The sequence below is a fragment of the Siniperca chuatsi genome, linkage group LG1 (assembly GCF_020085105.1).
Source record: "Siniperca chuatsi isolate FFG_IHB_CAS linkage group LG1, ASM2008510v1, whole genome shotgun sequence".
Lineage (NCBI taxonomy): Eukaryota > Metazoa > Chordata > Actinopteri > Centrarchiformes > Sinipercidae > Siniperca > Siniperca chuatsi.
In genome coordinates this window covers 35174766-35187553 of record NC_058042.1, presented here as the reverse complement: position 1 = coordinate 35187553, position 12788 = coordinate 35174766, and the positions used below count along the sequence as shown (strand labels likewise).

At 38.9% G+C, this 12788-nt stretch overlaps 1 protein-coding gene across 3 annotated transcripts in view; it reads right to left on the bottom strand.

Moving 5' to 3' along the window:
• Nucleotides 1-12788, bottom strand: part of arnt2 (aryl-hydrocarbon receptor nuclear translocator 2) — a 104598-nt gene that overhangs the window by 27299 nt on the left and 64511 nt on the right. For all 3 annotated transcript variants that reach the window (XM_044191581.1, XM_044191573.1, XM_044191590.1), the window contains 3 exons: nt 12365-12499; nt 10343-10417; nt 6387-6538 (listed from right to left, as the gene is read on the bottom strand). In XM_044191581.1, coding sequence (XP_044047516.1) covers nt 6387-6538; nt 10343-10417; nt 12365-12499 — 362 coding nt within the window. The remainder of the gene's footprint in view (nt 1-6386; nt 6539-10342; nt 10418-12364; nt 12500-12788) is intronic.

The window sequence follows — 12788 nt, the reverse complement described above, 5'->3', positions numbered from 1 at the left end:
AATAATAATTTTACATGGATTACATGGAGGCATGTACTATTTTAATATTATCATTGGACTGCCTACTACTATTGCTATCGTTTGGTTTCTCAAGTGAGAAGGTGTTCTGAGTATGTGTCTTAGCTGAACAGAAGCCGGTTGCACAGGGAATGCAGCATCTCCCTGATGTCTCCCAGCTCAGAGGTAGCAGGGGGAGCGTCTGTGGCAGTAGGCTGGGCTACAACTGCAGCATAGCTCTGCTGCTGAGGGGGACCGGGGGCAGCTTCTGCAGTATGGCTCCAGTGCAGTGGGTGGGTAGGGGGATAAGGGGCAGGTGATGCTGCATATCTCTGCTGCTGTGGGTGGGTAGAGGGACATGGGGCAGTTGCTCCGGCATATCTCTACTGCTGATGCTGTAAAGGTGGTTGGTGGGTCGGGGCTGAGGGAGGGGGGGAGTAACCTTTTCTGGTTGTGCTTCAAAGTGGGAGGTCCAGGCTGAGCTGTTGTGTCTCCTCATAGTGGGGGGGATGATCCTGGGATGGTGATGGGGAAGAGGAGGTCTGGGATGGTCTCTGCTAGTAGAGAAGGGGGTTGGGGCATTGCGTCCTAGGGTCGTGTTTTTGAGGGTCTTTGCAAATATCTACACCCGCTCTCTGTGTAGATGGAGTCCATCATAGAGGTCCCAGGTGCCAATGGTTGGGTGGAGGGCCAGGTGGACGTTGGGTAAGGTGGCACATCCTCTTCTGATCTCCATATTAATATCATGGATGACAGGAGGAGGGGTGTATGTCCTAGGCAGAAGGGTGGAGACTACAATGTGGGTGTCAGGGAACTCCCTATTGGTATGCTCCGCCATCTTCCTCACTGCCTCAGCAGTGTCTTTACGGAGGCTGTGTAGATCATTTGTTCCTGTGTGGATCACCAGGCATTGAGGGGTCTTGAGGGCCTCCTTTTTCAAAAGCTTCATTGCCTGACCTGTGGTGCTGCAGTGTTTAGATAACACTGTCTTACCAGGAAAAAACTTGTTTGTGTCCAGGAATTTCAAATTAGAGTCAGTCAGGGACACTGGCTGGGAGAGTCTGTGTCTCAGTATTTGTCATTTTGGGGACTGATGAGAGTTGGTCTGTCAGGTGTTGGACTTGCCTGGTGAAGCTCCTTTCCATATTCTCAGCATCCTCCATAACTTTGGCTAACTGAGCACGGAGCACACTGTTCTCTTGTTTGAGTGCCTCTAGACTTTCTCTGAGGTCAGATGCCAAGGCCTGGTTGTCTCTCTTTAAGCTGCTGTAGAGGGTTGTCTGGGTGGTCAGACAGCCTGGCTTTGGTCAGCTCTTTGAATTCAGCAAAGTCCAGCTCCAGCAGGGCCATACTCTCCTTCAGCTGGTTAGTGCTGCTGCCAGGTGTGGGAGGAGCAGAGATAGACATGGTGGTGGGGTTCCCTAATGGGCTCTCATCATCTTCACTGTCAGAGGGGACATTGATCCTCTTGGTGTCCACCTCAGCTTTCAACAGGGGAAATCCCTCTTGAAAGGACTCCAGGTGTGCTTCATTCCCTTGTGGACCATGACCTTTCCTTTCTTGTAGTATGTGATGGTTAGCAGAGGGTCATCCTTGTCAAGGTGTTCTTTGATCTTTACAGATCTTTAATTTGCCTACTCTTTCCAGATGTAGATTGAATCAGTTAAAAATATTCAATTCAATTTCAATTCAATTTTATTTTTATAGCGCTGCTTTTCTAGCCTTTGAACAATGGCAGGAAACTGCGTACTATGAACAGTTTACCAGATATATTAATGTTACCAACAAGGATCCTTTAATTTTTCTTCTTCTGTTAGCTTCTTCAGTACAGTTTCCCCTTTGGAATGTTGGTAACAGTTAACAGTTGCTAGCTAGCTTGACTGTTAGCCAGTTGTTTTGATTTAAAAAATACATCCAAAGATGATATTTCCTCTCGTTGATTAATGCGGCTACCTCATTTTTGCAGTTAATGTAACAATTGTGCCAGCAACAGGGATATAACTCAAATGAAGATGCTATCAGAGCAGCAGGGACCAAACAACTGATAGTATTTCAGAGCAGGTGGGACATGCAGGAAGCTCTTCCTGGGTGAATTCACTTGAATTTCAAATTTATGTAACAATCTAAATAAGCAAAACACTGTAGAAAAATGACTAACTTTAAGGAATGACAAATAAATGCACAACAAGATATTATAACTGTATATTATTACAGCAAATGTGATCACACATGACACAATTTGCCAATTATATTGTCATTTCTCAGTCATATTCATAAAGAAACTATACGGTTCTCTGATAATTATGACTTTACCACAATTTACCACAACTCCATAAACAAAAACTGTGGATGATTATCACCTCCAAGAGTATATCTTGCAGACAATTTACAGACAACATATAACACCTATGAGTCAAATTATAGTATAATAATATGTATCATATTTGACAATAATTAAATGATCACAAAGTTCATACCATATCACTAATATCATTACTTCTTTGGCAAATGCATTTCTATCACTATTTTTTATTTTCACTTTCATTTATTAGTGTCACTGAATTCTCTATCAACTAAACTCATGGAACTACATGAGAGTACTTCTGTATTCTCTTCCATCTGCTTCTGAACTTTGGGGTATTCTGATAAATGAGAACCTTTTTCTTTACAGCGACCTCATAAATCTATCACATTTTCTGTTAATACTCTGGCTGCCACCTCAGCCTGAGGGAGCTGTTGGCAAAGATTTATGCCTGCATGTATGCATACACACATGCATGTGACTGAAAGCTATTAGGGTACTGAATGTTTAGATTGGTAATTGGTTGAGCTCACGGCAGCCCTTAACTCATGATGATAGCTGAGAGCACATGCAGGAGCAAGAGGACATTGAATGTTACCAGGCGGAGACTGACACTGACATCTGACTACTTACAGTATACAGTGTGAGTCTGTAAGCCTCTGAATCCATGTTGATCAGTACCCAGATGAAGGGCTGTGTCCATTCACTCAATGTATGCACAATTCCCTTCCTGAACTCTTGCCTAAGTCAACAGTGACACCACTGCCCCCTACTGCCAAACACCTCTGCATGCCACTGGCTATATAGGAATCGCATGTACTGTCACAACAATGTCACAATAAATTATAAAATTCATAGCTGTCATCCCATGTGCAAACAGACATTAAGATGTTTGGGTTTGAACTCTGCAAACAGGAGATGAGTATCGTAGACTAGATAGGTCATAATTTTAATAGCTCTTAATAAAATTGTTGGGACTCCACAGATGAATTCATTCATTCATTTGGGTGACTGTTAACTGAACTTTTGTTAGGAGACTGCATTCTCTTTTGTCCCACAATCCTGATAGCCACTGAATGCAGCATTGGCCAGTCTGACCTGTGACGTGGATGTCACCAGGTCAATAAAAAGGTCAATGATAATTTGTTCTCGCTCTCTTTCTCCTGGATTCTTTCACTGTGGCAGACGGCCTGTGGCTGACACCCACCTGAACTCTCTCCTCCTTCGCCGTGTAATCTGCTCGGAGCAGAAATACGCAGCAGAACCAAAGTCTCCTGATCTACTAAAGCGCTGCGAAGGCCTAGTGTTTTTCTGAGGTTTTGTTGTTGTGACGTGTTTAATCGGTTAATTTGGTAGCCACACGCTAAGTCGATGTTAGTTTATGTTATGCTCCACACAGACAGAGTCTTTGCATGCTAACTAACTCCTTTTAACTTGGCACCGTTATCCTAAACAGGCCACACACATACATGTCTAATTTGACTTGAACACACACAGCAGAGAATAACTTTAAAGTGCCCGCTTCACATGTTACTTTGTTTCTGACCACGTGGGTTCATGCTTGTGCACGCGAGACATACAGAGGCAGAATAAAGAAACATACACACATTCCTTTCGCCGCACACCCGGACACACACACACACACACACACACCCTTTGTTGTGTAGTTTAGTGTATTTAAAGTTAGTCTTCATATTGTGTGTTTTTGCTTTGTTTATCTTTTTAAATAAATGCTTGTGTATAATTATGCTGGTTTCTTTAATGTTGCACAAGAATGAGTAATTTGCCAACCTCTTCTATGTTGATCAAATCCTTCACCCTTCTAGCTATTGGTGATAATTCTGGTTATAGTTCATTTAATTATTAATCTGTGTTTCAAATTCATAGTCTAGTGTATTTTATGAGATTCAATCAATTATTTGGTAATTTCTCTTCTTTAAGAAGAGTGGTTCCCTAAGGACTTTATTAATTAAAGTTATTTATGATTATCTTTGATAATTCTGATGCCATAATTAATTGATCAGACCTACGCAAGTGGGTGCCCCCCTTTAACCATTGTAAATCTCAACAAAATGGACAATTAAATACATAAATCAATCAGTAAATGAATACATTGACTATGAAATACATAAATAAATTAATTAATCAAATGAAATCAGCAAGCTGATTCCCAAGATCACCAGGGCTAACTTTAGGTTGAGAACTCCAGTCCAAGGTAAGCTAGACGCATAACCCAAGCTTTTAAAGTTATATTCTTAAAATTATTGCTAAGAAACTTACTGTTATTTTTGTTTCATTTATGTCACATAAATGCTGTATGGTGTACTGGTATTGTGCGCAGATTTTATGGTGTGATTAGCTAAAAAAATGTGTTTAATTTCAGGCTAGTTATAATGCCAGTAGCTGATAACACTATAGAATCTGTGCACAATGCCAGTAAAACATTTATGTGACATAAATAATTATTAATAATAATAGTTATCTTTGATCAGGATTTGTCCTTTAACTCCCACATAAAACCAGCTTCAAGGCTTTTTTTCACCTATGTAACATTGCAAAAATCAGGCATATCCTGTTTCAAAATTATGCAGAAAAACTAGTCAATGCATTTGTTACTTCTAGGCTGGATTATTGCAATTCCTTATTATCAGGCTGCCCGAATAAGTGCCTTAAAACTCCCCAGAATGTGTACTGATATGACGATACTTGATATATATTTATTATCTTAATATATTTAATCACTTAAATATATCATATCATATATATCATATTTACTTATTTCATTGTCAGTTTATTAATGTTTTAATTTATTTATCTATTTGCCTATTTCTTTGCTCTATTATGACCCATCTTGTCTTCCATAGCTGAGGAGGTGAGGCTTGTATGTGAAGGATGAGAAATGTGCACAGACTACTAATAAACTATATATTTCATTTTTATGTACAACATTTATGTATATACTATTTTGAGAATTTCTCACTTATTTCATTATGTATATTCCAGTTTTTGTATATGTTTATTTGCTCTCTTTACATGTTAACATACAGTTATTTTGAACTTTTTTATAAAGAGAACTAGGTGATGTATCTGAGTTGAATTAAAGTAAATGTTACCTACCAGGTCATAACATTTATATTAATACAGGTATTTTCCTTATGGGGACAAATAAAGTGATTGATTGATTTTCTTTCTTAGAATTTTCTGCTGACTAACTTAGAGCAGCAACTAACAATTATTTTCATTATTGATTAATGTATATAATGAATGCCCATCACAATTAATCTGAGCCCAAGATGATCTTCAAATTGCTTGCTTTTTTAGACCAACAGTTTAAAACCCAAAGATATTCAGTTTGCAATGATATAAAACAAAAAGCAGAACATTTGAGGACCTGGAAGCAATGAATGTTTGGTATTTTTGACTGATTAATGACATAACTAATGACAATTAATCGATTATCTAAATTGTTGTCGCTTAATTTTGTGTCGAGTGACTAATAATTAATCAATGGGCTAATAATTTAAGTTCTAGTCTAAATATCTTCTGAGAGCACCAACAATTGTGATATTTGATTTTGTCACTATTGCTCATCCCTTGTCATGAAACAGTAACTATCTTTTCCCGTAATATTAAGACATTTATCCTGTGTTCTTGAAGCAGTGAAGTTGTCTGCTGCCTTGTGTTTATACTTGTATTTCAGAGGTGAGTTGTGGGGCCTGAGTTCCAACATCCAATATGGTACAAGACCTACATAAATCTGTTTACACAGTCACATTGTGGGGGCTCGCCTTCCTTCTGGGGACAAAAAAAACCCATAATGGTCCCCATATAATAATAATAAGTAATAATAAGTCCCCATAATGTAAATCATCACATTTTAGGGTGAAGACATGGTTTATGGTTAGGTTAAAGTTAGTTTTAGGTTAAGGTTAGGGGTAGGGTTAGGCAAGTAGTGGTTATGGTTTGGATTAGGGTAAGTCTCCAGGAAATTAACGTAAGTCAATGTAATGTCTTCTGAACTGATGGAAACATGACTGTGTGTGTGTGTGTGTGTGTGTGTGTGGGTGGGTGGGTATGAAGAACCTACTTGACGTTGGTGTTGGTGCAGATGATGTACTCTATCTCATCAGAATATGGGTTCTGGAAGGTGAAGCTGCTGGTTCGGATCAGCATCCACTCCCTGTTCTTCATACGGAAACGATACATTACAGAAAGAACCTGACCCTTCAACTTCACCACCTGCAGAGGGAGGAAAACCACTGATTAATATTGCTGTTTCAAATATGTCTTAATTATCGGGCTTGGTCTGGAGATGAAAAGAGTAGCATAGATTGAAACTACTGTGACAACATATGTATTTTTCATCCCATAACAAATTTATGCAGATTTGTAGTTGACAATTTCTTTCAAATTTGTGTTCACCAGGTGAGTGAAACATTCAATTGGCTATGATGTAATCAAGCCTAAATTATTATAGCAGAGCAGTGTTCCCTGAGCCAAGAACATAGGGGGAACCCATTTATTCCATTTCAGTTTTACAACTTGTCAACAAAACAAGGTGAGCTGACCTGTCATATAACAGTGGTTTCTGCTGTTTTATGGATTATCTGTTGCAGGCTGCTAGTACCAATACTGTGCTCCTGAACTTCCTCCTCTGAGCCAATCACTCTGCTGGCTGTCAGTCTGAGTAATAAAAGCACTGCACTGCTTCCCAATTTGAAATGGATCTAAAATGACTAAAATAAACTGCTGAGGAAGGCCAGAGCAACTGATCAAAGATATGAAGAACTTTTTAGTCCACACAGTGGGCAAAGACCGCTGACAGGGAGGGGGAAAAGGGAAAGGAAAGCAAATTATTCTTCTAGTTAAGTTCAGCTGTAAACAATACGGTTAGAATGATGCTGTTTTGCTGATAAATGGGCAGATAATGGAGTCTCTTTGACTACATAACAGACAACAAAATCAAATACACTTGTTAAATATAGCCGCAGGCCGCAATGGGTGGGTTCAAACCTTTTTCAACCGAAGGACGTGGCTCGATTGGCCAAAATTAAAGCCATGTTTTTGGACAGATCTCATTTGTAATAGAAATGTGTATCTCAGTCCCGCAATGCTGTATCCAAAATTTGGTGTTGATAGAGTGAAAATCCAAATAAGAGATGTCACTTTACTGCTTTTTCACACTATGCAAATTAGCAAAAAATGTATCAAAAATTACATTTTTGGGCCTTAATTACAGCGCCACCATATGGACGATTGGGCTCATATTTCTTTATCATTTGCACATCATTACCAGTTATTGGGCCAAGTTTCGTGTTTCTGGCTCATTCTAGCTCACTGCAAATTGAGCCGCAGCATAACAACAAATAATTAAAGCTGCAAGCAGCGTTGAACGGGCCCTTGTCTTCACGTGCGCCTCGGGGGGAGCGACAGCCGCGGTCTTGTGACCGGAGGCCAGCTGACACCGCACTGAATGCTCACAACCATCAGGTATTGCGCAAACAAGTTAAATATCACTCCCTGAGTCCACTATGGGGCGGTGGAGAACACGCACTAATCATACATGATGTCGCCATATATCAAGTGTAGACCACACAACTTAAATTTCATGTAGATCAGATTATGTTTGTTAAATGTGGCTTGCTTCCTGTTGCCAGTAATTGGCGGTAATGACTCGTGAATGTCACATAAGTGTTACTGAGAGTGGTCTATCAATAACCATATGAAGTTTGAGGCTGATCAGTTAAAACATTGTGGACTTATGGCATGGTGTCAGCATCTACCATGGCGACCCCATTTGACACATCAACAGATCACGCTGTATATCAAGTGCAGACCACACAATGTAAATTTCATGTAGTTCGTATGATGTATGTCACATGTGGCTTGCTTCCTGTTGCCAGTAAGTGGCGCTAAGACTATATCTCAATACTGACATATAGAAGTCCTCAGGCTGCGACTCTAATCAAACATGTGAAATTTTGGGCAGATCGGACAATGTACACTCAAGTTATAACAACTTCCTGTTTCATGGCAAATAATGAGACATCATGGCAACAGCTTTTGATGAAAACTCACATTCTTTTATATTAAGCATCATCAATTTTGAGGTGGATCTGGTTAAGCTACTATGAGTAATTTTTAAGAGTATAGGGCCTGTTACTTCCTGTTGCCAGTAGGTGGTGCTATGACTATGTCTGAATACTGGCATGTAGATATCTTCAGGCTGGGACTCTTATCAAACATGTAAAATGTAAAAAATATCTGACGATGTGGAGCTGAGGTAGCACTGTTAATAATTCTGGAACCAGGTGGCACTGTTTTTTGGAACCCAGAATTTGCCGCATCAACATGGCAACACCGCTTGAGAAAAAAGCTTTGCAATTTAGCATCAGAACGGTCTTTAGATTACATTGCCCATTCTTATGTACATAATTATCAAAGAATCGCCAAGTTGCCAAAAACACTCAATATTGTATGCATATTCCAAAGGTAAGACACTCATAACATAAAAAACACATGGCAAGTAATATACAGTGGTGTGAAAAAGCATTTGCCCCCTTCCTGATTTATTATTTTTTTGCATGTTTGTCACACTTAAACGTTTCAGAGCATCAAAGAAATTTAAATATTAGTCAAAGATAACACAAGTAAACACAAAATATAGTTTTTAAATGAAGGTTGTTATTATTAAGGGAAAACAAAATCCAAACCTACAAGGCGCTGGGTGAAATAGTGATTGCCCCCTAAACCTAATAACTATGTTATGTTTCAGAGAAAATAGTGTGATAGAGTGTCGAATTTACAGTAACTACAAAACCCAGGCAAAAACCAAGACAAACGCTTGGTTTTGTTTCCCTGGCAGATGCTGCGGTCTGCCTTGGTAATCTTATCCCGATCATTGCAAGCTAACACTCCCTCACATACAACCAACCAGCCAACCAGCTACCAGACAAAATAAACGTGGCACAGTCCCATGGCAAAACTTTGAATTTGCAGTGAAACGCAAATATCCAGAGAATGCCAAGGAAGACAGCAAACAAAATATGAACGGCTAGTCTGGCAAATGTCACCAATATAACCAGTTAGTCAGCAATTAGCTACCTAGCTAGCCGCTAGCAAATTACACACAGACAGACAATTTTAGCCTACTTGCTCATTTGAAGGCAATCCACTCTGACAACCTCATGATAATCCAATTGATAATCTGGATTATGTTTCTTGTTTGGGACATCTCTCCATGTATCAAGCAGCTAATCCAATTGTGGTGAAAAAGGTAGCTAGCTCAGTTAGCTGGCTAGCTAGTTAAAGTTAGCAAGAATGCTAGCAGCTCCTGCAGCTGGCTGCTGAATGCAGGGTTGCTGATAACAATGACCATGATTACGATGATGATATAGATGATGGTGATCAGATTATCTTCATCATTACCATTAATTCTTCTTCATCATTATCATTCTTCAAAGTCAATTTCTTAATGAGCCAAACACTGTGATGAAAGGGGCATTGCGATAAAAGAAGATGTTTGAGGTTTACTTCACTACTGAGTAATTGCAACATTCAAAACTTGCAAACATTAATAAATAAAACCATTAAAAACAATCAGAATTTGGTAAGAAGCAAAAGGTGTGTCCCACTGGGCTTGCCATTTTCTCTTCTCTTTATGTTTTCTTTCTGCACAACAAAATAATGTGAATGCTTGTGAAACAAAAGGGAAAATATGCACAGTGGCACTATTCACCTCCCATACATTCAGCACGCTGACATGGAAGCCTGAAGTGGACTGTGGAAGCGTGCAAGTTACCGGTACACACAAAGAGCACCATTTATTTTTTTCTTACTCTCTTCTCTCTCACTCTCGCTTTACTTACTTACTTACTCACTTACTTACAGGCTTAGAGATCATTTGAGTAGCAAATACAGTAGTATGGCTTTATCATTTTTTCTCTTCTTCCCGTCTCTCAAGTTTTAAGCCCATGATCTCTGCCGTTGGTCTTTTCAACTGACTCAGAAAAAGCCTTTAGGTCCAATTAAGTCTCGTCATACCTGTTGGAAACTTTCTCTTAGGTGACTCTGGTCCTCAGGATGGCAGAATTCCAGGATATCTTTCCCCAGCAGGTCCTACAGGACAGTATAACAGTCAGCTAATGGAAAATGTATCCTTGTGAAAAAAGGATTAGGATCATTAAAATAATCACATTTCATATTGCATATTGCATCATACAGTAGGATTGCAATGTCCAGAGATTTTTTTTTTATATCAAATAAACTGGTACAACAGATCCTACATCAATACTGACAGAGGTGGTAAGAATGTTAGTCAATCAAAGACTGGTATATTTAGACTTCGGAATCAAGGATACAACTGGAGCCATAAACTAATGTTGATAACAGATGCAAAATTCAGATGTAAACATTTGAATTTTGTGGTAAATTAACCACCATGAGTTCTCAGTATTTCTTTTTTCCTCTGATTCTAAAATTAAATGAATCATTCTGCAATATATTAAATGCAGGTTAGCTGAGGTGAGAAAGTGATTAAAACACAGTGCAAACCTTTTCCTTAAAGGTGAGGGTAATTGCAGATGTTATAATGCAGGTGATATAATAAATTAATTGCCAGGTATCTAAATTGAAAAGTAAGATGTGTTGCAGTAAAAGACAAAAAAGGGTCTGCAGGTATTTGTTACGAACTCTTTGATTCAGGGATTTCTTGCTGAGTAATGAGAGAAGCAGTCAACAAAGACACAAGCTGACTGGCCACAGGAATGTGGTTGACATACCAGTGCAGGCAACAAATGTTTTTCATCTTAGTCTTCTTATTTCCACTGTCAACATGCTCATGTGCATAGCTGATAATGCAAAGTACTGCTAAGTCATGGAATTTGCTCCTCATGCAGAATATGAGGAGCTCACCTGAGACTATAGCATGACTATAGTCTCAGGTATAAATATATGGCTCAAATATGGTGCAACAGAGCTTTAGTGAATTATAAGTTAAATGTGATTGAAAGTGTTTGTAATTCACAAACAAAAACTTTGAATTGGCAGGTGGTCATGTCGGAGAACTAGTCTGAACACTTATTTCATCATGACAGGATTACTATAGTTACCAAACTGTAAATTCTCAAATAAAATCCTGGATAGAAATAATGGCAGATTATAATGACAAGAACAAGTAAAGGTTGTTCACTAATAAAGGCCAGGTAAGAAACATTGAGGAGGAGTGGAATTAACCATACCCTGATAGCTCACATGGTAAATACAACATTATGCATATTTCTACAGCAATAATTCCATCAGCACAACAGAGTCAAGTCATAGTCACCATGCTGCTGCTCTCAGCTATTCTTTGTCACAAAAATATGGTTTTTATACAGAAATGAATTCCAAAAGATTCTATTTTGTTGTTCTTTTGATCACTGCTACGTCACTGCCAATGATACACTTAACTTGCAGTAGATGTTCCACATTGAAAGCCTACCAGGAAGGGGAGGGTTTATGCCTTTGAGCAACTGGAAGGCTTTTAACGTGAAACAGTTGTGCTTCACCGGCAATAGCAGCAATTCAAAAAATGTCAAAGGTGAAGTGAGAGGAATTAATTTGTGAATTAAGACGATATTTCTGTTTAAACAAGAGAAAGTGAGAGCTGCAGAGTGGTGAGTATGACATGACTCTGTTCTTGTACTGATGGAATTAGCGCTGTGGAAATAGGCATTATACTGAATTTATCAAGACAAAATGTAAACATGGAGAAAGTGTGGAATTTGCATCAACAACAAATTAAAACAGGAGCAGATCAGAAAACAGCAAGGCCTCTTACTGAAATTTGATCAAATATTCATAAAAATTAGGAAAATTAAGAATTTATAATATACTCTAATATACGCCTGTTGCAAATGAAGGTCTGGTTCTCTCTGCAATTGAAGTAAATTTATACCACTTTAAAGTAGAAATAAGGAAAAAACCTAATTAAAAGCTCATGAAAGGTCAATGTTGGCAACTTACTGTGGATATGAATATGTTGCAGGGAGAGGGTATTATGAATTATGAATCCTCTTAGCTAACCTGAGGCTGATAACCAATGACGTTGATGCAGCGCGGATCGACGAAAGTGATGACACCATCCGAGTTGTGACGTGACAGGAACTCTGTAGGCACCGACAGGCCGTTCATATCCATTGAGACTGGAGAGCTGGTCACCTGAGAAGAGCACAGACATTTATTAGATACATCATTTACACATAGGGACGAAGATATTTAAGAAAGGAAATGGAGGGTTGGAGCACAAATAATACTACAGTGTTTTACAAAATAAGTTACTGTTGACTCTGTTTACCACTGGCATCACAATTATCCAAACTCAATCCAAGACTCTATGACAGAACAGTCTAAAATTATTCTCTCTAGTTGGGCTGTCACTGTCAACAGTGGCACAGTGCCAACTCACTGAAGTTGAAGAGTGGACTGTAGCAGACTGAGATTAGGAACA